Raw genomic sequence first — 25,161 nt, forward strand, 5'->3', positions numbered from 1 at the left:
CCTACAATTCAATTTGACACACTAACTACCCAAAGTTAGCATAGACCCCACAGATTAAGGGGCTCTATTGCACAGGACTGCCCCCACTTCAGACACCAGCCACAACTCCTAGCTCCCCAGGCTACTCCTGAATTGGATACAAATTTGGGGGTTCTCATGACCCCCCTTCAGGTTTGATAATTCACTAGAATGACTCAGGAAAGTGCTATACTTAAGATTATTGGTTTGTTATAAAGGCTACAATCTGATGAAGAGACCCATAGGGCAGCAAGGTCTGGGCAGGCCGGGGCAAGGTTTTCACGTCCTCTCCATGCATGCCACCCTCTCGGCACTGATGTGTTCCCCAACCAGGAAACTCGCTGAGCCTCATCTCAGAGTTTTTGTATGGGGTTTCATCACGTGAGCATGATTGATTAAATCATTGGCCATGTAACTGAACTCAATCTCTAGTCTCTCTCCCCTCTTTGGAGGTTGCTGGGGAGCAAAGGAGGTAGGGCTGAAAGGTCCAACCTTCTAATCACCTAGTTGGTTCTTCTGGTTACTAGCCCCCTTCGTGAAGCTATCTAGGGCCTCCTCCCATAGTGAGTCACTTCTTAGCATAAACTCAGGTGTGGTCAGAGGGGCTCATTATGAAAACATTTAGACACTCCTATCTCTCAGGAAATTCTAAGGGTTTTAGGAGCTCTGTGCCAGGAACGGAGAACAAAGACCAAATATATTTTTTATTATACCATACCCTGCAAGGCGATAGATGAAGGAGTAAAGAGGCCAAGAGAAGTGTGCATGCCAGAATGGATATTTTATGTGAGGCCAGAAGAGCCAGGGGATTATATTCCATGGGAGGGCCCAGAGAACACATCAAGACCAACAGTAATGCACAGCAAGGTTGGAGGGGCAGCCAAGGGGACTTAACCAACAGGGAGTTGTGGAGATGGTTAAAAGAGCATGGTGTCCCTAGATGGATTTTTCCATCTACCTGTGAGCAACAAGGGTGCTGCTTAATATCTACAACCAGACAAAGGCAAGAACGGAGGAGCAGGAGGATGAGGGCAATCGCCCCAATAAAAACTCATGATCTCTTGACAATTTTCAGATCCAGACCCAACTGACTGAAGAGGTGGATGGGTCCCTAGGAGGAAGGACACTGCAATACTGTGGCAGAGACATACTATAATATTTCCCCCAGTCTTCCTCCAAAGGGGACTTAACGTCATTCATTTGGATGCCTCTACGCTGTGGAAAGGGGAGTTCCTAGACATTTCAAGGACTATTGGACATAGGGTCTCAGTTGACATTGATACCTGGGGCCCCAAAACATCATCACAGCTAGACCGTAACAGTAGGGACTCATGGGGACCAGGTAATAAATTTAATGTCTGCACAGTGGTCATTTCTTGAGTCTCTGAGTATATGGTTGAAATTAATATACATAGCAGTAGGAGTAACCCCCATATAAGGTACTTAGCCTGTAAGTACTTAGCCTATAAGCTATCATATTACAAAAGTCCGAATGGAAACCTCTGAAACTGTTGTCGACCCCTCAGTTAAGAGAGTACACCAGAAACAACATTGTATCCCAGGAGAGATGGGGGGCTAGCGCTACCACTCAAGATCTAAAGGATGCAAGGGTGGTGAGCTCTACCATATTTCTGTTTGAGTCACTAGTCTGGCCCCTTCAGAAACTAGATGGATCTTGCAGAATATCTGTAGACTACTGTAAACTCAACCAAATAGTAGCCCCAATCATAGCTGCTATTCTGGACCTGGTATTGCTTCCAGAACAGATTAATAAGGCCTCAGTTACCTGGTATGTGACCATTGATTCGGCAAATGCATTCTTTTCTATTCCAGTTACAAAAGAGGATCAGAAACAGTTCACATTTACACGGTGTGGACAAATTGTTCATTTAGTTTTGCCTCAGGGTTATATTAACTCTTCCACTCTCTGCCGTATTCTGAAAAGATCTGGAGCTGAACATCCCCAGAATATGATGTTGGCCTGTTTATTCATGACGTCATGCTGACTTGACAGGATGAGCAATAAGCGGCTATAATCCTGGAGGCCTTCGTAAGAATGAACTGCCACTTCAGTGAACTTCTTAGGGATCAGGGGCATGTCAGGACATTCCCTCAGAAGTGCAAGAGAAATTGCCTCTTGAATACCTTTTCACAAAGAAGGAAAGACAGACACTAGTTGGCCTCTGGGTTCTGGAGGCAGCATATTTTACACCAGTGATTCTCAATGTTTAGGGGTGGGTGAGTAATTCTGCTCCCCAGGGACATTTTGCAATGTCTGGAGACATTTTTATTGTCACAACTGAGGATGCTACTAACATCTAGTGGGTAGAACTCAGGAATGCTGCTACCATAAACAGGACAGCCCCCCACAACAAAAAATTACCCGACCCAATATGTCAATAGAGCGAGGTTGAGAAACCCTGTCCTACCCTTAGGACTACTCCTTGGTCCTTATCCCTTGGCGACACTAAAGTATGCAAGACCGAAGTGGGCCCAGAGCAGATGAGTTCTGCAGTAGGTCCAGGCTGTGCTTCAAGAAGCCCTGCTGCTTTGCTCACAGGATCTGGTAGACCCCACGGTGTTAGTGGTATCAGTGGTGGGGTAAAGTTATAGTGTGGGTCTCAGGGCAAGCCCCAGCAGGAAAATCATAGTGTAGGCCCTTGGGTTGTGATGTTGAGTATCCATCAAGAGATTTCTCACAGAGGAGTCCTATGTGGACAGAAATGACTTGGCCTTACTACCCCTTCTGTGCTCAGTCATTGGCTCAACACAGCATGGCAGATGCAAGGCCTCAGTGGGAGCACCATGGGGGACAGAAAAGGCAGCAGCCAGTAGCTACAGTTCATCTGTGCTGTCCATGTTAGGTTCTCTTGATGACAGATCTGAACAGTGCAACTCCATGGCCGCAGTATTGGTCTGGGTCTGATTGGAAGAGAGGTAGCACATGGTGATTTAAACAGTAGAAGTTTAATATAAAGAATTATTAAGCTATGATAGGACAGTAATTATTAAGATGGAAAGAGAACTCTGAAGGGCACCCTAGGGCTGAAGGGGAGTACCCACAAAAGGGCAAACTCGGGAGGAGGGTTCAAACCTTGTTGCAGGAGGTGTGGTTACCGCTCAATGGATAGCAGAGAAGTTTGACTCCTGTAGGTCTGACTTCCTCAGACTACCAACCTCAACTCATCTGTGTCCCAGTGGGTTGTTCCTGTTTACCTGGAGATTGAGGAGTGGCCCTGGCCCAGGTTCTGGTGTACTGCTGTTTTGCTTCTTGTTCCTTCTGCACCAACACCTGAAGTGCTCTGCCCCGCTGTGCACCCCCTGAGCACGCAGTCCAACCCCAGCCAGTGACCCCCCAACACGGACACCATGCCCCTGGCAAGCAGCTCCTGACACCCTCCTCTCTCTGTGCGCCCAGCCCTCAGCCTTGACTCTGCTGTATCCTGAAGGTGTCTGCTGCCTCCTTCTGGACATGGATATGATACATCCCAGGCCTTGCACTGCTCTGCTGGTAAGTGGGCTTCCTGCACTCCTGAAGGGCATTTCCCGCTTGCTCGATGACTGGGGACTAGTTCTGGCCTGGGCAACTCAGGGAACTGTACCACACCTTCTTCAATGAGGTCTAATCCCAGCCTTGGGGAGCCACCCATTTAAGTTGTTCCTTCCTTGGCTCTTCTGCCACTCAAGGGTATTCTTGAGATTTCTCTTTTCAGCTCTATAGTTGATCTACTGTTATAGTTAATAATTCTTGAACTTCCCCTGTCCAAATTACTGAGTGGTTTCTCTCCTGATTAGACCTTCACTGATACATTATCCCTTCTTTCTGGAATGTGCTTTTTCCGTTTCCTCCCCTCTCCCTGGCCAACTCCTATTCATTCCTTCAGTTTCAGCTTTGATATCACTTCTTCCTGTGCATCTTTCCCTGACTTACCATCCTCCTCTTTACATGATTCTATAGGCCCTCCATGCCCACCCTTAATATGGCACTAAATATAAAACTTCCCTTCCTCCCTGAACACAGGAATGTCATGTCTGTTTTTTCCTCACTGAGTTACATGATGTCAGAATAAAGCTTTTCAGTACATTTCTCTATTTTAACTTTATGGTCCCTTTCATGCAGTTTTCCCAGGTCAGGGATCTCTGGTAGACACTGGTAGATCAGACTCAACACCCTTGGGCCCTCATAGTATAATCATGGTTTAATTACAATATAGTCTTAATTTTCCTCAGCAGACACAGTGGAATGCGTGGGAAGACACATCCCAAACAACAAATGAACCAGTTGTGGAAAAGTGTTTGATGAGTTTCACGGCAACTGTTAAAAGGAGAAAACATTTATGACAGCCTTGGACTGGAACTGGAGAACTTTAGCTAAGGGATTTGTTAAGACATCCATATCTTAGTTGTTTTTCATCATAAAACAAATCTTACTTTAATACATTATTAATTTCATTAGCATAACTATTAAATGAGGGAGCAGGAAAGCTGACCAGGGCATTATTTGAGCCTTAGACAGGCATGGGCATTCTAACCAACTTTCTAGAAGGCGTCTGCTTTGGATCTGAAATGAGTTTCCACAGAAGTCTGGGAATGGGAAACCTTAGCTTTCAATTGCTTGTAAGAAACTCTTTGGGGATCCAGACAGCATCTGACCAAGGAACACAGAAGCTCAGAGTTGGCCTAACACACAATCCTTGAGTACCTCTGGTCCATACAAAAACACTAGGGTCAACCAAATCTCTACAACATACCTGGGGTCCTGTGTGTGGTTCCTGCCTCCCTACAGCCTAGTTATGTTTTTGACCCTCATTCCAGGCTGCATCAGGGAATGTCAGAGTCTTCTCTCTAGAAGTCACTACAGAGAGCCTTTATTGTTCTCATAGGTCACCCTGGGGAATACAGAGGAGACAAATAGGGGATGAAGGACAATTTTCTAGCTGGGCTACTGTAGGAGAAGCTTGGTGATCATAGTTGAAACCATTCACACCCAAACCATTTGCTCCAGCTAAGCTGGAGAGGTCTGAGAAATGGTTTTTTGTTGTTGCTGTTTTTGTTCATGGCTGTTTCACCGACGAAGACGCCCATCCTGGAACCAGCCATCTCCTCAGCAGAGACCCCAGTGCCCTCCAGAGCTCTTTAGGTACATTCCAGCAGCAATTTCTGATGAAGGTCCAGACACTCGACTTCTGAGTCGCTAATTCCAAACAATTTGTTGTCAAATCATTCAATCTACAAAGAACAAAATGGCGTTAAATGGCCTCTGAAGAACAAGCACTTAATGTCTATGGATTTGTGTTGCAGTACAATATGGCTGCCAAACTTTCAAATTTCGCTGGTGCATCTTGTGCAACAGTGATTTCTGTTACGTTTTGTTTTGGTTAATTCTTGAAATCACTAACAAATATAATAGGAACCTGATAAGTTTTGGGTTCATCGGTTTTGTATTAACTGTGTCGTGGACCTTCTCCTGCTCCTGTCTGCTTCACCCACAATACCAGGTTATAGTCCAGGTGGAATTACTGGATCAAGTATTACATTATAAGGAGTTTCTGTATACACTCACCTGTTTATACCAGTTTCTATGGAGTATGGAGTCAACATAATTTGCCTTCCTAAGAAATGGAATAAAGACGGAAACACATGAGTTGCAGACAGAGAAAGATGGAAGCAAGGGGAAATGATTATTTAGATTTTAAATGAGAAAGATTTTAAGGAATATGGGACAAATGTAGAGCACAGAGGCTTCATAACAATGGAGATGATAAGATTACACAAGGTCAGTCTGATAAGAGAGGGGAATAGATTTGGGTAGATAAAGCAAAGGAACAGAGAAACTATTCAGAGGAAACAAAAAAGTTAGATGTCTCTGTTAGGTAGCCAATTACTAAAAAATTTGGCTAATAGGATTTGAGGAAAAAATAGCTATTTTATATATTTTTTAAAATTTTGGCAATTATCTTACCCTTCAATAAAATCAGCCTATCTTGTGTGCATTTTACTCGATTTTTTTTTCACCTGCATCATACCTTTCTTCAATATTACATCTTTCTGATGAAATCTTTACCATCCAGTTTGTGCCTTCCCTAAGTTCCAGAAACTGTCACCTCTTTCTCCTGTTACAAAATTATAGCTTAAAATTAAGTTCTTCACTCTGGTTGTCAAATGGATACACAGATATCAAAACAATAATCATTACAAATTATAAGAAGTGTGTAGGATTTACATAAAGAACTACCAAAAGTGAATGAGGGACACAAAATGAAGTTAAAATAGTAGAGTACGAATGCAAGAAGCAGCAAGCCATTCAATGGAACAGAATGGAAAACCCAGAAAAAGAAAAAAACATACCCGAGGATTTAATCTAAGATAAAGTGTTATTTTAAATTAGGTGAGAAAAGATGGATTGTTTGGGACAACAGTTATTTTTTTAAAAGTTCTTAAACGTTTCACCATGCTCCAAAATAAATCTTGGAATGAGTAACGATTTAATTGGGTAAAATAAAAGCAAAAAATAAAAGTAAAGACGACGTAAAGGTAAGGTCGGGCCAAGAGGGAGGGTTAAAAGGCATGTGGAAATGAGTTTCATTTCATCTGGAGAATGTGCATTGGTTTCTCCTAAGTCTGCACTTGACACATATTGCCACAATCTCTGAAACCATGAAAACAGCTTTCTGTTGTTGCATCCGCTAAATTCCACGGAGACTGGCAGGGGCCCCGAGGGATGTGGAAGGGGAATAAACTGAGTGCTGAGATTTAGAGAGAGTCTTTTTAGCGGAGTTTTCTAGGGAACGAGTCCTTCGGCATCCTGAATTTCCAAGCTACTGTAGCCCCAGTTGTAAGCAAAGGCTGCTTTTCCGTTGGAAAGAATCTAACTTCTGCAAACGTGCCAAACACTCAGCCAACTCCCACGGAAGTCTGAAGGGAACGCAGCGCTTCCCACAAGCGATCGCTGAGATTTGAGCCGCCAGGGCCTCGCACATGCGCTCTGGGTACCCTTGGCCACTAGGTCTCTCTGCGCAAGTGCAGTGACGTCATCTCCAGGGACACGCATGCGCCCTTGTGTTTAGCGGCCGTTGCCGGGCTACAGTTGGTCTGCGCTGAAAGATTCTAAACCGCGGACTTTGGCCGCTGGGATGTTGTGGCGAGACCCGGCTAGCTTATCTCTAGTACTGTTGTCCCGTTCAGGATGCAGCGAAAAGCGGAGGGGACGGCGAGATGTCTCTGAAGCCCGTAGGCTCTGCGATGAAGAAGATTTTTGGCTTTCGGAGTAGGAAGGGCGAGTCGCCCCGGGTCTCCCTCACCAGCCGGAGGAGGGCCGGCGCGGGCGTCGGGCATGAGAGTAGTGATGGAGTCAGCTCACGGCCCGGGTACCACCTCCGAGACGAGGATCTCGGAAAGATCCACAAAGCTGCCAGCGTGGGCAACGTAGCGAAAGTGCAGCAGATTCTGTTGCTTGGGAAAAGTGGCTTGAATGATAGAGACAAGTTGAACAGGTAATAGGGACTGGGAGACGGTGGCCGGGGCCGGCCTGGAGGAGGCGGGCGGACCTGGGAGAAGCGCGCCCTTCCCGGGCGCAGCCTGCGGGAGCCCAGCCTCCTGTCACCGAGGGCGCTCGGATCTTTCCTCCCGAGACCCCGCAGCACCTGGGTCCTGGCCTGGGGTCTAGCGCCCACGGCTACGTGAGCAGCAGAAACACACTCTTGAGCTGGTTTCGGACCCACTCATAATTCCTCTTATAGAGCGCTTCACTGACAATTTTAAAGTGATTTAACTGTCAATAATAATAGAAAATTAAGTATATACAACACTTTATTTTTAACGGACACTTTTTATACCAAAATGTTATATGTTATAGAAAAGTGGGTAATGAGAAAAATAATTCCCATAATAGATGAACTTCTGGGCTAAAAAGTCTTCTGATAAAATCCAATATCCATTTTGTATCAGTGTACACCTCTGTATATATATTCTGTACTGAGGGACCTTAGAAGGAAACTTTGAAGTGGGCAGACGGCTGTGTTCCTGAATAGGAGGACTCATTTTCTCAAAATCTGCGCTCTTCCTATATTTATCAGTTTTACATAAACCAAATAAAAATATCATGGTTTTAAAAGTTTTATGTTACACACACAGACTGTCTTTTATTGTTGTGATGAAATTAAGAAAATTTTTGTGTGGTAGATGAGATTTCCCCTTCTAGGTATCCAAATGTGCCGCCATGTTGTTTACTAACAGCTGGAAAGATAAATAAATGGAACAGAATAGAAAATGTCCAAACACCCGAATACGTATATGTAAGACTTTAGAACTTGATACTGGTGACATTTCATATTAGTAGGAAAAGGTGAATTTTTCATGGATGGTGGAGAAATACCTGCCAGGTATTTGGAGAAAACTAGTGAGATTTTTATCTCACAAAAATAAGTTCCAGACAGAGCACAGATTAAAAATTTTAGAGGCCCATCCTATGGCCTAGTAGTTAGGTTCGGTGTGCTCCACTTTGGGGGCCCAGGTTCAGATCCCCAGCGTGGAGCTACACCAATCCTCTGTCATGCTCTGGCGGCGACCCACATTCGAAATAGAGGAAAATTGGCACGGATGTTATCTCAGGGACAATGTTCCTCAAGCAAAAAGAGGAAGATGGGCAACAGATGTTAGCTCAGGGCAAATCTTCCTTAGCAAAAAAGAAAACTTTAAAAATATTCACAGCATATTTATATTAGAAGAAAAATATATCTTCATTGCAAAGAATTCTTTGAAATCAAGGGGAAAAAACCTTTAATTTGAAGTTGGGTAAAGTCCTTTTATGCATATCTACAAGTGACCAGTGGACACGAGGAAAATATATTTAGTGTCCCTGGAAAGAAAAGGAATTTAAGTTAAAAGAAGAATGAAATATCGTTTTCCATCCACAAACTTGTGAGGATGAGTTTAAGTTTAAATTGCTTTTGACTTTTCAATAGGCAATGTGATAATAAGTACCACATTTTAAAAATATATATTCCCTTTACCTATCAATTCTATTTATGCTAAAATATCTTTAGTAAATAATTAGAGATATATAATATACAATTTGTTTTTCTTAGCACTGCTTAAAATAGCAATGTATTAAGAAGAAGTTGTATAATGGATTTTATAAATAAATTGCAGTGCATCCCTAGGCTGGAAGAATATGTGACCGTTGAAAGTGGCATAGATACAGATGTATGCTGACAGGCAGAGGTGTACTTTGGTAAATAATTAAATGAGAAAAAAAAATCAGTTTGATTATACATACATGCAAACAGAGTATGGTCTTGTGTTAGCCAAAAATACATAGAAAATGTGATAACATTTGTTATTTCTGAGCATTTGTGTTATAAGTGAATTTTTCTTTTCCTTTTTTTTAAATCTATGATTTCTACAATGAACATATATAAAAATTCTAGTAAAAGTTTATTAACAACGAAATAATCTTGAGGAAGAGCAAGAATATGAATCTTGCACAGATAAAAATAATTTCTCACTTTGTATTATTTTTTAATTTTTTTGAGGATTGATATCTTCTTACAACTTACAGCCTCTTCAGAAGTAAAGGGAATCTTTTTATCTGTGCTTGTTGATTTTATTATGTATATTTTTAATTGTATAATTTTTTATTATATGTAGCTTTATTACATATAATACATAAATCTATAATCATTTTATTTTAGTTGTGTCCTTATGAAAATGAAAAATAGTAAATATAAGTGATGATTATTACTATTGCAAAAGTTTAAAATTGTAGTTGTGTCTATAAAAATCAAAAATCAAAAATAGCAAATATAAATGATTACTATTGCAAAAATACTTTTCTTTAAAAATATTGAGTTCTACAACTGTATTTATCCATTCTTTCATTTATTCATCATACATACCCTGAATACCTGTTATGTAGTGGACATATTCTGCTCTCTTTCAGGACCCTTTTAACCTTAAAAACTTCATGTTGCCCAGTCTGAGCAAATTGAGAAATTTAAAATGAAGGGTTAGGACCTAATCTTAATTGATACTTTTCCTCCCTTCTTTCAAACAAAAGCATTTCTGAAGGTAGGAAATTGTAAAAGATAACCTTTACTTGCCTTTTTGAAAATTTACAATAGTATTGAATATTAATATTAATCATTCGAAATATCTGTTTTTCATATAATCTATAAATCTAAATGTTGACTAGAAAGAGCTATCCCAATTCATTTGAATCCTGAACTTAACCTTGACTTAAAAGTTTCTTGAAAATTAAAGTAAGAATTAGTTTTTTAAAAATTCTTTTTTTGTTTTGTTATTTTAGTCTTCTTTCCCCATAATGCTTTTAAGAAGATTAACCCTGAGCAAACATCTGTGGCCAATCTTCCTCTATTTTGTACGTGAGCTGCCACCACAGCATGGCTACTGACAAGTGGTGTAGGTCTGCGCCTGGGAACCTAACCTAGCCCGCTGAAGCAGAACCTGCTGAATTTAACCGCTAGGCCACCAGGGCTGGCCACAGAACTAAAATTTATTTAAATGCCAACCATATGATTAGAACTGCAGCAGACCTGTTGTATCGACCGTATTTCACTAACGTAAGACAATATGGATCGTATGATGCCCCGCTATTTTATGTACCCATAAGAAATTTTTAAAAATCCTGTGTATTATAGTTGTAAGACATTATGAATTATAAGTTGCATTCCAATGTCAGAGATGTTAAAATGTGAGAAAATGAGCATCTTAGAATCATTGAAATACAGTGTTCTCTCTAATCCTTAAAACATATCTGCGAAGGAGGTATGACTGTATCATTTTACTTAATTGAAATGTTGTCTTTGTAAAGTAGTAGTAATAATTATGATAATATTATCTAACAGTTGTTGAGCTGTTATTGTGCTAGGAACTGTTCTAAACCTTTGCATAGATTCTCATTTAAGCATCACAGCAATGTCTTGTGAGATGACTAATTTTATCCCCATTTTATTGATGAGGAAATTGAGGCATAAAAAGGCTAAGCAATAGCTAAGAAGTGACAGAGTTAAAGTAGAATTCAAACCCAAGTTGAGCTGAATCCAAAGGTCATGCTCTTTCTATTCAAATAGGCTGCTCTGACATTAATATGGTGAGTAATAAGAGCTGATAAATACAGTTATCTCTTGGTATCCATGGGGGATTGGTTCCAGGACCCCCGCGGATACCAAAATCCATGGATGCTCAAGTCCCTAATATAAAATGATGTAGTTATTTGCATATAGCCTATGTACATCCTCCCATATAGTTTAAACCATCTCTAGATTACAAAGTAAATGCTATGTAAGTAGTAGTTATAGTTATTGTTTAGGGAATAATGACAAGGAAAAAAAGTTAGTACATGTTCCGTACAGACACAACTATCACGGGCCTTTCGATCCATAGTTGGTTGAATCCATGGATGCAGAACTCATGGATACAGAGGGCTGACTGTATTGTACTGTCTCCAGAAGAAAACTAAATATTTGTTTTGAAGGGATTGTAATAACACGCTATTTAATGTTTACAATTATGTGAATACTTGTATGTTTTGAGGTAGTGCACTGTAATTTCATATAAAGTCCTCTCACTTTCATAGGACTGCTCTGCATTTGGCCTGTGCCAATGGCTATCCAGAAGTGGTAACTCTCCTTGTAGAGAGAAAATGCCAGCTTAACCTTTGTGACAGTGAAAACAGAACAGCTCTGATAAAGGTATGTAGTAGCCAAGTATGCCAGCATGAGATGGATTTGATTTAATTACTTCAAATAAAAATGAATTTATCTCATTTAAATATAACTAATTGGTAAAACCTGTGGAATGTTTACTTTGAATTCCTAGAATTTACAGTTTATTTCTTGGCATAATACTGACAGGCCGTACAATGCCAGCAAGAGGAATGTGCAACTATTCTGCTAGAACATGGTGCTGATCCAAATCTTATGGACATCAGTGGCAATACTGCTCTCCACTATGCTGCTCGTGGTGAGAATCTGTCAATAGCAGCAAAGCTGCTTTCACACAATGCAAATATCGAAGCAAGAAACAAGGTACAGATCAACCAACTTTATTTACAAAATATTTGAAATATGTTTTTTTCTTTTTTAGCCACGAAACATTTTACCTACAATGTATATAGTGAGTACTATGCATCATGCCTTGTCACCATGGAAACAACTCCAAAGCCAAGTCAGGGAGGGCCAGAGAAAAGTGGTGCCCATGGAAAGGGCAAAGCTCTGTCTCCCAGACACCCTTCCACCCCAGAAGGAACAACTTTCTGTTAGTGCCTGGGAGTGGGTGGTAGGCTCAGAGCCCACAAAGGACCGAAGGCCTAGCGGGGAGGGAGGTGATGATGAGGGTTGGCTGCTGTGCAGGGGCTTAGGAAATGGGTGCTGCTGGGGGTGGATGGGAGAAGGAATGGAGACCCAGTGGCCAGCAGGGGGAGCTGGGCTAGTGCAAGTGGGTACTGGAAGCAGCATCCCACAGGCCTTGGGCACTCCAGGACCCCAAGGTTCTGGAGATCAGGGCCAGGGGGTCAGGTCATGTCTTGACATCCAGCAAGAGCATCGACTTGTACTGGTAGCCACTCTGCCAGCCATGTGCCACCTTGGGGTCTCCCAGGTCAGAGAGTAGCTCATACTCAACCTCGTGTAGCTCCTTAGTGGAGTCATAGCTGTTCATGGGGAGCAGGTGATGGCAAAGTTGGTCTGCCTCCTTTTTCTTCTGGACAAACGTTACTTCCCACCACGGCGGCCCCGACAGGAAAGCTCTTGGTTGACATAGGTAGGGTCAGTTTTACATATTTGGGAGCTCAAGCATTCCCTGAATGAAAATAGTTTGAAATAACTTAGTTGTCTAAGATTTCACATTAAATAATAATACTTTTAAAGAAGCATTAGAGGGTACAGCTTTCCTTTATGCATTTATGACAAATATTTCTGAAAACACTGAGTTTGTTAAAGGTAAAACTTTTTTTTTCCCCCAAATATTTTTCCCCACCCAACGAAGCAAAATTTGCCTTGGAAATAGGCTTTATCTTTAAACTCAAACAAAACAAATGCATTTTTCAATATAATAGAAATCTTGCTGCTGTTGACAAGTTCCTCTGTCATAAAAAAGGGATTTCTATAGAAGTGATTCATCTCTCATTGCCCAAGGCTTGAGAGGAAAAAAGGGAAAAGGAGAGAGCAATCAGAAATGTGCAGGCCAATTTGGAAATTTGGCAAATGAGGGGAAATAACGCGAAGAGGTTTTTTGTTTTTGTTTTCTTTAGTTTATGTGTTTAGGCAAGGTACTCTTCAGTTTTCGGGGATAATAATTCTTAGTTTGGGAAAGAGTGCATGAGTTGTAACCCTGCCTACAGATCAGTTTTAGGAGGACTCGGAGGAAATCAGATTGGCCGTGAACAGGGGGCGGGGAAGTGGGAAACAAGAGGGAAGAACAGATAATTAACTGACATATTATCTGATTCGGGTAGAAACAGCCACTTAGACAAGAGTCTAAACTCTGCTCTCAAATCTAGAATATCTTGCTGGGAAGTAAGGAGTTTATAAATAAGGAAATCAAGTTGCATTTTGAGTTTACTAGTCCCTGTTCTGGCCCTACCCAGGAAGATTAAATGCCATTTTGGTAAGTGATTCTTATCTCCTAACGCCTTTCTTTTTTTTCGCCAAATCCTTAAACGATGGAGGGAATTGGCCACATAGGTGAGAGATGAGACTGGGGATTGTCTGCTGCACAAATTCTCAGCTAGAATTGCGCTGATGAATCACAATCACCTGGGAAGTTTAAAAACATTGACAGGCTAGGCTCTCCCCTGATTTTCTGATTGAGTAAATCTAACAAGGCCTGGACATGTATATTTAGAAATATTTCCATGAGATTCTGATACAACTCTTGGTTAAGAACTACTGAATGGATAAGTGTAATATATAAATTCACAGATCTCGGAAACCTAAGAAATCTCTAGAAGAGTTGGAATTTGATGGGTGCTGCTTCCTTTGGTTCTCTCCTTTCCAACAATATTAGCCTGACTTTCATTGTCTCTACCTCTGTGTTTGAGAAGTTAAAAGGAGTATTATTGGCAACATCTATTGGCTTAAAGGCTAACATCTTTTTCCTTCCATCCATCAGTCATTCACTGGCACTCAGAGTCTAGAAATTTGTTTATGGGTCGTCTTAATAAGTAGAGTCCGATTCTTTAAGGATTTTACATCTTTATAGTTGTTCAGGTCATGAGGTCAACAAATGTTTATTACAAGCAGGGTTTTTGTGATTGCAGAAATGGTGAATCCTGAGCCTTCTTTTCCTGAAGCTGTGTGATAGGCTGTCTCGGCATGTCTGTTACATTCATGGAGCCCTGCTGTAATCTGGATGGCAGGTTTAAACATCAAAAACTATGAAGTTATAACAGTACAGATGGGAATTGTTTTCATAATTTAGTTTCAGCAGTCCTATAACTAATTATCCATTTGATTAACAATCTGGGAGAATTAAATACAAATAGATTGTAGTTGTAATAAATATTGGAAAAATTCTTGAAGTGGGTATTATGAGTCTTAATAGCAATTTTTATTACATGTTGGGGCCCAATTTTTTTGTAAAACAAATGATGCTAGAGAAAGGAAAGATTTTTACATACAAATATTTGCTTTCTACACAACCATTTGGAAACACGGCAAATATAAAAACACGAGTGGGCTACAGACTAAGTATGGCCCCTGGATACGTTTAGTTTGCCTCCATAAATTGAGTCAACATTTGAAATTGAGGAGACCCATGCAGAAATCTGGATTTCAAGCTTCTCCTCAAGAACCGCATCTGGTGCCCCGGAGCCCATACTGCTGTCTGGGAGGCTGTGCAGAGGCTGCCCCTCTTATACGAGGCCCCTGTTTTCCAGTTTGCTGCTGTCCCCACCTGGGCTCTTCACTGACTCGGGTCGCCGACTCTGCCTCTGTAACCATTTGAGTTTCCAAGTCCTGTTTTATAATATATTTTAATAAAGACCTCAACATTTTCAAGACAGTCTGTATTAATTTATAATTTTTTTCATATCTAATCTCTTAAGAATGAGATTGAATTTTCCAAGTTAGAATTTATGTTGTTTTTTTAAAAAACTTTTTCTTGGGGCCAGCCCCGTGGTGTAGTGGTTAAGTTCGTGCACTCTGCTTTGGCAGCCCAGGGTTCGCAGGTTCAGATCCCAGGCGCGGACCTACAAACCACTCAGCAAGCCATGCTGTGGCGGCATCCCACATACAAAAAATAGAGGAAGATTGGCAGGTGTTAGCTCAGCGACAATCTTCCTCAAGCAAAAAGAGCAAGATTGGCAACAGATGTTAGCTCAGAGCGAATCTTCCTCACCAAAAAAAATAAAATAAAATAAAAAACTTATTCTTCATATGTACTGTAAATAATTGTATTCCCATTGGAATGTCTGTGAGCCTTATGAGGTTAATCATGGCTGTAGTCGGATAGGTTATGCACATTGCAGACAATATGATTTTTCTTCTCAGCCTTGTTCCTTAAAAATGCAAGTGATTTAGTAGCTTTTATTATGCTAAAAATAATCCATATAGATCAGTTATTAGAGTTTTTGTTGATAAGCCATTATATTTTTAATTTCTGATTTATATTTTGCTGAAAATTTAAAATAATTTTGATTAGCAATTAAAATGGAAACCAGAATAAAAACAGATTAAAAAAGCAGATGTATGTTAGGGCCCCAGGATTATCATTATAATTGAAAATAAAATTTCATGTTGAGCTTTCTAACAGTTAAGTAAAAATCTATCATGTCATAATAGGAGAAAGCCCGTGGACCATGTAGTGTAAGCAGTCACAGTTCATCTGAAGCCTCTCTTCCTTCAGAGCCCATGTCCTCAGTGGCCCTTGGGGAGCGGGAGGGGCTGCTGTTGGCATCTGGGCTCCTGACAGTGTTGACAGAAGAGAGTCGAGCACATTTGCACACCTGGAGAAAACCTTCACCTTATTGGAAAGCTCTCAAAACTTATCCCTGAAACTCTAATTTCTCAAATGTTAATGTTGCCACAAAAAAGTATTGTCAAACAGGGATTAAGCAAATTTAAACAGATTTCTTTAGTACTAGACATATAATGCACAGTTTTGTAATATTTCTCCAACATAGACAATCATGGAATCTTTCTGTTGGGGCACAGTACTTAACTTCTGGTAAAGAACATATTCTGTGGAAGATAATTTAAGAAACCCTATTCCAGAGATAAGCATTTAGGTTACTAATTCAATAAAAATACTTAAAGCATTTACTGCTATGGTTTAGAGTTTGGAGATAGAGTGTGAGAATAGGGGCGTTTTAAAGAGAAGGAGCAGCAGGTGACAGCACAGCGGGCCGAGGAGGAAGGGGCTGCTTTGTATTTACTTTCTACATTAGATGTTTAAGTTCAGAGGATCTTTTATCAGTTTTTAAATTCAGTCTATCATTTTTTAAATATGTCATTTTGTAAATTATAAATTGTTTTTGCTGTTTTACAGGATGACCTCACACCACTTTTACTTGCTGTGAGTGAAAACAAACAGCAAATGGTGGAATTTTTAGTAAAGAAAGAAGCAAATATACATGCAGTCGATAAGATGAAAAGGTACAGTAGTTGGTTCTTTTTTTTTTCTTAAGCTTAGTATCGTTCTAAAGTGGTAATAATCACCCAAGTCAGAAAGATTAAATTAATAAAAAGAGGATTAACTTACAATTATATAGTGAAAAATATCAACACATCATCTAATATATGGAAAAGCAATCGTTCTGACTGGGCAACATGAAGAACAGTATATAGCAGGATTCATATTCCTTCATAGTACTGACTGATGTCATTTAGAATCTGATTTTTTGGTCATATGATTTTATATTAGCTAAAGGGGTTTCATATTAGTTTTATAAAGTATAGATTCTAACTTTTAGTGTACTTTATGACACAGTATTGAAGTTCTGAAACCTTTTATGTATTTTTTTAACCTCTCCTTCATAAATATTTTTCCTTAAGATGCATATTAAACATAAATAGGAGTTGATTTTGTCTTTTGGATGACTCTTTCCTTTAAATTGCTTTCTTTGAAGACTACTGATGTTATTAGGTTATTCGTAAATGACTATTAATTACTATTACCAAATACTATGGGCTCATCAATTTTTATCCTTTTTCATTTCTAGTATATTTTGATGTTTTTATTTTTCATTGGTATGAGTAGGAGGAAGAAAGATAGCTTTAATTGAATAAACTTTGTCTTTAATGAAGACAAGTCATAGGTGGGTGATAAAGAGAAACAAGATAGGCTTTGGATTCACACAAGACTGGGTTTAATTCCTAGCTTTCCTACTTGCTAGATGTAAGTAGGGACCTTGGGAACGTAACTCATCATCACCAAATATCTTTCCTTATATGAAAAGGAGGATAATAATATATCCTTCAAGGGTGGTTGTGTGTGAGATTGTATATACAACATGTAATTTAGTGCCTAGCACATGCTTATCAGCATCATTTGCTGCAACCATGACTATTATTATTACCATTACTTTTAGTATTATTTCTTTAAGCCTGTAAATAGCTTTTACTTACCTGACCGCTAGCTGACTTTGAAGTATAATATGTATATCAGACTAAGGAAGATATGAGGAATTCTTCATTTAAATCTTCACTTACTTCTGATAAATGACCTCTGCATAGTTTCTTGTCCATCAAAGGACTTTAAATTAGCAGCTTCTACTATGGAATAGCCAAGTGGAACAAGAGGCTTCCTTTTTGTCCCTTCATTTTAGCTTTGGAGGTAATTTATGAAGATGAATACTTGAGCATGTAAATGGTCAATTCTACACAGACAGGCAAGATATTAACTTGATAAAGTCTATCAAATTAGCTGCTTAAATAACTTAAAGTTCCTAAGGGTGAAGTTCTCTCTCTGTTATTTTAGAACAGCCCTCATGCTTGCTGTAAATTATGAATCAACAAATATAGTCAGGCTTCTTCTTCAGCAAGGTATTGATGTCTTTTCTCAAGATATCTATGGATGGACTGCAGAAGCATATGCTGTTGTTAGTGGTTTTACTATGTAAGTGTTTACATTCAAATGCTAGTTATCACTAAACTGAGGTTAAAATAATTAAACTATTACTTCTTATGTGTCAGGTGATATTTCATAGTTTGGTTCAGGCAATTTTGGAATGGCAGTGAGTTAGTCCACATCATCAGCCAGAAACCAAGCAAAAGGCTACACTAGTTAGAAGTAGCAATGGGTGCAGGATTCTTTATCTCAGGACTTTTAAGACCTTTATCCTTAGGGATCCTAATGTTAACTCGTTTCATTCCAGGTATAACCCCTATGCATGGGGTACAATCATGTCACATCTATGATTTTTCTAATTTGTTATTTGGGTCTTGAAATGTTCACTTTAGCAGAAAATCCTGTACTTTTTCTGGGAACTATCTCCTATACTCTCCTCCTTGAATTTTCTGAGAACCTAAGGGGTTCCCTAAGTCCAAGGGAGACAATCCTCTTGCATAAGTCAGATGGAGGGAAAAAAGGACATTCTAATCATTCTGTTGTTTCCATTGATTCTATTGCTGCAGCATTGCTATTGAAACTGGTCCTGCAGTCTGGTCATGATTGACCTTTGCTCCCAGGATGCTCTTGCTGATCCAGATTCCTCAGTCTTCACGGTGGTCCACACTTAGACTTTCAAGTTACAACTTTTTTTGGTTAACATACATATGCTTATATGCTCAGCCATTGTTCCAAACCCCTACACTCTGTTCTGGCAGCTGGGCCTTCTGGCTTTAGCCTCACACACCGTTCCACCCACACTCTAAAACCCTATGTGCAGCCCACATGTTAGGTCAGACCCTCAAGATGAATTACCCTTGGAGGCTCTTATTTGACTTTTCTGCTAGCAGATGTTAGTTGGGACCATTCTAAGCTGTCAGAGAAATTCAAATAATGCTGCAGGAAAAGATCAGACTTTCCTTTCTCCTTTGTTACCAGATCTGAACCCCAAGTCTGCTTTATATCCTGAGGAGCACCTTTTCTTAGGTCATGGAAGGTCCCATGTCATCCTTCCTAGAGTAGTGGGTGCCACCTTGCCTGAGATTCCGTAATTAAGGTTGGCCCTTCAAGTGATTTGTCTTCCGAAATAATGAAAATCTCCAAAGTGCCTTTTATCTACCTCAAATTTCAAAATATTTTAAGATTCTGCCTTGCAAGGAAGCTGTTGAACAGAAATCTCAGAATCTAAAGTAGGTTAGTTGGCATTAGGAGAGCTAAGCCCCATCTGTGACTCATCAGTATCCATGTATAAAAGTAAGGTTATGTCTTCCAAGTCAGTTGGAGATGAATATGGAGATTAAGCGTCATTCTGATAAAGATCTGCTGGTTCAGAGTTTGAGTAGAGAAAGAAGGAATAGTTGTAGTCCAAGCCGGGTCTTGAATTCTATGAGTTTTCCGCCTTTGGTATGATTAGCTACAATAATAGGGGACAATTATGTTATCTAATTTCATGAGGTCATATATTTATAAATAAATTGAGTTAGAAGTTATGTAATAGCTGAAATGCCCTGAATTACAAACCACAAAGAAAGAACAGCTAATAACCAAAATTAATAACATCTTCTGAAAACTGCAACATTTGAACGTTAGAAACTTTAGAAAAAGACGCACTGTGTTTTATTTGGAATTCCAACATGAACGTTAGAAACTTTGAGAAAAGACACACTGTGTTTTATTTGGAATTCGAACATAGTTCCAACAATAAAGTTTAAGGACAGATTATTCCATTGCTTCATTATTGCTATGAGCATTTTTTGGGGAGAGGTATATTATCTCCTTAAATCCTCCAAACAACCTTGTGAAATAAGGCAACAAGATCCTTGTTTTATAGAGGAAAACTTTGAGCCAAAGAAAAGTGACTTGTCAGGAACAAATAGCTATTGGTTATGGAGCTAGAACTTCTGAGTTCAAGACAGTTTCTATTATGGCACACGAACTCTAGTTACTTTACAGAGTTATACTGCCCTCAATTCAGGACTGCTTCACCTTACTTCTCTTTCCTATTTAATTACTTGCTAAATAAAAAGTTTGTAGAACTTATAGATTTGAAGTATATGGGATAAAGTTTTGATATTAGCTCTGATATTATCTGAAATACTCTAAGAATTTAATATATTTGGTGAACGTTTTTCATATCAGTATTAAAATAGTAATATTATTTATCACATTTTTTTTTACACATAGCAATTGCCAACTAATTTCTGAATATAAAGAAGAAAAGAGACCTAAAACTTCTTCTCAAAATAGCAATCCAGGTAAGACTTCTGATAGTGAATTACTCTGGGTGGTTCTACCATAGATAAAGAAAGGAAGAGGAAGGAAGTTTTGATAATGAAAGAGCAATGAGAAAAATCCAATGTGTAAGTTACATGTATATTTTTTCTTAATTTCTTTCCTGATAGTCTAGTATTCAGAATTATTTAAGAAGTTAATTGTAGGTATTTAAAATCTGAGACAGTATTGTCTGAAAAGAAATTCATTTATTTAATCATTGCCCCTAAAGTCTTATATGATATCTTTGTGGAAATAAGAAAAAAATTTTTAGGTTAGTATATTGTGTGTTTTCTCAATTATCACATTATAACAAATTGGACTTGTTATAAAAATGGATCTTTTATTTAATTTTTACAACAAATGGATTACATTTAGTAAATGATTGTTAGTTATTACATGGTGATTTATCTCACTAAAACAGTAGCCATCTTCAAAATGGAGAATTCAACCACACCTTCTTGGTACTATAAATAAATGGCAAACAATAAGAACTGCAAAATTTAGCCAGTGTGAGGCAATGCTGCTAAGAGATTTTTTTTTAAAGATACCTACTCATAGTACAGAAGTCAGAAAAGCTATGCTTTGTTGAGAAGCAGAGGTTATTTTACACAGTGTTATAACAACGAGGTCTCTCTATTATCAACTTCACTCCTATAAGTCAAAACAGAATGAGATGTGTTGACTTTATTAGAACAAGATGTTTTCTTCCATTCGTTGGATAATTGTCATGACAGTGTAGTTTTGTAAGAACAAGATGCTCTGTTGCCATTAGTCAAAAGATTAGGATAATAAATATTCAAATAGCCCAACTCTGGACTCAACAAATTATAATAAAAGTACAAAAATGTTTCACAGTAACGAACACGCTACTGTGCTGCCTAGATGTGGCACCTAGTGCACGGTACACTCTGAACTGTATGAGGACACCTTGAACTCAGTAGGCCTTTAGCAAACCTTGAACTCAGTAGGCCTTTAGCAAAGAACTTCCGAAGGTTAGTTTTGCAAGTTACAGGAGACACAAAGATAGACACAATAGAGTTTGGTCTTGAAGGTGCTTATCATAGAATAGAGTTGTCCCTGGTTAATTTCTTTCTAAATTCCCCTCTAGGAGCTTGTCATTGTCACTTTTACTATGTGCCAGAGCCCGTGAGGAGCTTATAATTTTCATTATTTATTATTTTTTTGTTGGTGATTAATATGTGCCAGACACTTTAAGTCCATGCTGAGGAATTCGAGTTTTAAAAAAGTGGGTAGGATTTAATTGCCAGATAAAGAGGCAGAAGGGTGATGTTTGGCAGGAGGAACACCTATCCAGATTACATGGTTGGCAGAAAGAACAGCAATGCAAAGGCTAAGATGTACAAGTGAGCTCCACAGGATTAATGAGTAGTTCAATTTTGCTGGTGCAGAAAATGTGCTGTGGGAATGGTGGGGAAGGAGGTGCAAGCTTATGAAAGCCTTTTTGGTATTGGAGAAAGGAGCAGATCTTATCCTGTAGACCTTGGGAAATTATCAGTTAGAATGCTTTTAGCTGAAAATAATAGGTGACCTAAATAAAGGTGGCTAACATAAAGGAACCAGGATTGTTTTGGTGGTTCAGCGACGTCATGAGGATCCCAGGTGCCGTCCTTCTTTCAGCTGTCAGGTTGGCAGTGTTTTGTTTATGTCTCCTTTCCTGGTCTGCTAATTAGCAACAGCTCCATGCCTCATATTTCCATATGACAATATCTAAAGGCTGGAGGGTCTGCTTTTCTTTACATGATTCTTTTTTTTTTTCTGGGAAAGATTTGCTCTGGGCTAACATCTGTTGCCAATCTTCCTCCCTTTTTTTTTCCTCCCCAAAGCCCTAGTACACAGTTGTATATTCTAGTTGTAAGTCTCTTTAGTTCTTCTATGTGAGCTGCTACCACAGCATGGCTACTGACAGACAACTGGTGTGGTTCCATGCCCAGGAACCGAACCTGGGCTGCTGAAGTGGAGCTTGCCGAACTTTAACCACTAGGCCATCAGGGCTGGCTCTACATGATTCTTTTAAATAGGAAGAAAACTCAGAAGCTTGCAGGAGACTTCCCTAACATTTTACTGACTAGGCTACATCACATCCTCATTCTAAACCAGCCACTGGTAAAGGAAATGTGATTACTGTGGTTAGCTTAGAATAATCATCTCTCTTTTTAGAGCTGGGGAGAGACAGGCCACCTTCTTTGTGTATTGGGACAATAAATACCCAAATAAAAGTTGTGATTCTCCAGCAAGAATGAAGAATAAGGAATGGCTATTGGGTAGAGAACCAGCCACGTTTGCTGCAGGGATTCATTGGAGAATTTTGAGCAGAAGAGTAACAAGATTAGATTTGAGGATTAGGGCACTCTGGTTATGGGATGAAGCAGGGATCAGCATGCTTTTTATGGAAAGGGCCAGATAGGAAATATCTTAGGCCATGTGGTCTCTGTCATATCTAGTCAACTCGGCCAGTGTAGTATGAAAGCAGTCATAGACAATATGTAAATGCATAGGCGTGACTGTGCCCCAATGACACTTGATTTACAAAACCAAGTGGCAGGTTGGATTTGGTCTGTGGGCCGTCATTTGCTGACCCCTTATATAGAGAATGGATGGAAGGAAGCCATGCAAGAGACTGGGAGACACAGGAAGCTTTTGCTTCCTTGGACTAGTATCAATCCATTATGAAGGTTTCACCCAGCCATGGTGAAATAAATGTCAAGAGGCTCAATTTATTCAGTTTAAAATATTGGTCTTTTTCTAGGCCTTTTGTCTTTCTCATTTGTTTTGCTTAAAATTTTTTATTCATTTAAGAAGTAATAGTAATACTTGGGTTTTTGTTTGTTTTTCCTGTGAAAGCCATCAGTTCAGAGCCCATGTTTGACTAGGGTAGTGGCAGTGGAAATAAAAAGCAGACACAGGAAAGAGGTATGGTTCACATGATTTACTGATTATTGAATGTAGAAAGTTAGGGGAGAAGGAGAAATACAAGATGATTCATAGGTTTCCAGGTTGTGCACCAGCATTTACATTGGACGTGAAGAGTGAGTAGTACTTTGTCAGTTGAACAGAGAACAACAGCAGGTAAACAGAGAAGACCAGCTTTTTTTTTAGTACATGTTGAGTTTGATGGAATATCCATGTAGGGTATTTTCAGTAATTGGATAATTGGATAATAGGAGTTTTTAGCTAGAGATAGAGCTCTGAGATTGGAGATGCAAATTTGAAATAATCGGATTATAATTTTTGGGCAAAGTCATAGATCTGAACGAGCTAGTCCATGATGGAGAACATGTAGAATGAGAAGAAGGCCAGAGACAAAACCCTGGGAATACCAATATTTAAGGAGTGGAGAGAGGAGAAGGAGTTAGTAAAGAAGACTGAGTGGCTGGAGAAAAGTAGGAGAGGCACTAGAGGAAGTAATATTGCAAAAAAGGGGAATTTCAAAAGGGAGTAGCAATTGTACCAAGTAAAATTACTGAGAAGAAAGTTGGATTTAACTTTTAAAAGCTCTTTGGTGATAACTTTTTCAAAAGAACAATTTTAGAGTTGTGAGGTCTGCTATTTACATGATTGGTACTTCTGATGTCCAAATATGGAAAAATAATCACATCTACCAAGGTCCTACCTATTTTTTTTGTAACTGTACCACCTACCCACACAAGGTCAGGAAAAATTGGTTTAGACTGGTGAGTACACTTGCCCGCATTTTTCCAGAATTGTCAAAACCTAGGAGTAAAGTGTGAGGAAAAGTGTTGTCTTTCTTACCTGCTTCTCGTGGAAATACTTGAGTTTTTCTTAAGTCCTTGGTAAGCTCCCTGGATGAATACCAAAACAAAAATCTGGCAGCAACAACTGGAAGCCATTGTCAGACCCTAGCTCCGATATGGAATCATGACACAGCCATGTTTTGACAGAGTTTTAAATTTTGATCAGAAATAGTTTACAGATCAGCAGTTTGGAAAAACTGACATCTTTTAAATATTTTGTTGCAGAAAACTAATATAATACCAAGGAGACAGTATAAGATGATATGCTGAATATACTAGTCCTCAATAGTTTGAAAATTCTGATGATGTTAGAAAAAAGGCAGTACCTGACTATTTTTGTTAGTGCTGCCTCTCTTGCTTCTCTTTTCATTTGCCTTCTTCTAATATCTCTGCTTTTACTGCTGCCTTCTGAATTTCATCTCTAAGGAAAATTGTCTTGGAATTGACTACTGTTAGAATACATTGCTAACATATGTATGTTTGACAAATGTGTATGTTTCCTTTTAAGGTAATTGGCTACCTAACCTAAAGTTTATCTCATATTCTATTACTTTCTTATGCTAAACTTCTTTATATCTGTACCACAGTGACAGTGTTACTGGGATGGTCTGCCAAGATTTAAAAATTTCTTCTGGACTGTCAAATACAAATTAAGTTTTGTCTGGCATAGTTTTAATGTGAAGTGCTTTTTGTTGTTGTTAGTGCCCTCAATTCCTAGTGACCCCGTGTATAGCAGAGCAGAACCCTGCCTAGTCTTTTTGTGTTGCGACTTCACCTTCCAATGCTCTAGCAGACAGTGCTCCACTGCTATTCATAGGGTTTTCATGGCCAGTGTTTTCAGAAGTGGGTGGCCAGGTGCTTCTTCCTAGTCTGTCTTAGTCTGGAAGCTCCACCGAAACCTGTCCACCATGGGTGACCCTGCTGGTATTGGAAATACTGGTGGCAGAGCTTTCAGCATCCCAGCAGCCCACAGCTGCCACAGTATGTCACCTGACTGACAGGTGATGTGGTTCCCTGACTCGGAAACGAA

The 25,161-nt window shown here is 39.4% G+C and overlaps 1 protein-coding gene across 17 annotated transcripts in view; it reads left to right on the top strand.

The window, feature by feature from the left end:
• The first annotated feature begins 7,100 nt into the window (after window positions 1–7,100).
• Window positions 7,101–25,161, top strand: part of LOC101401040 (ankyrin repeat domain containing 26) — a 93,692-nt gene continuing 75,631 nt past the window's right edge. For 4 of the 17 annotated variants that reach the window (XM_087420698.1, XM_087420699.1, XM_087420713.1 and 1 more), the window contains exons 1-6: window positions 7,102–7,511; window positions 11,615–11,729; window positions 11,892–12,065; window positions 16,525–16,631; window positions 17,956–18,093; window positions 20,269–20,339. In XM_087420698.1, coding sequence (XP_087276824.1) covers window positions 7,234–7,511; window positions 11,615–11,729; window positions 11,892–12,065; window positions 16,525–16,631; window positions 17,956–18,093; window positions 20,269–20,339 — 883 coding nt within the window. In that variant the 5' untranslated portion in view covers window positions 7,102–7,233. Of the gene's footprint in view, window positions 7,512–11,614; window positions 11,730–11,891; window positions 12,066–16,524; window positions 16,632–17,955; window positions 18,094–20,268; window positions 20,340–25,161 lie in introns of all 17 variants that reach the window. The other 13 variants (XM_087420701.1, XM_087420704.1, XM_087420707.1 and 10 more) reach the window with 6 other exon arrangements.

The sequence above is a fragment of the Ceratotherium simum genome, chromosome 32 (genome assembly GCF_057802395.1).
Source record: "Ceratotherium simum simum isolate JZ-2026a chromosome 32, ASM5780239v1, whole genome shotgun sequence".
In the NCBI taxonomy this organism is placed as follows: Eukaryota; Metazoa; Chordata; class Mammalia; order Perissodactyla; family Rhinocerotidae; genus Ceratotherium; species Ceratotherium simum.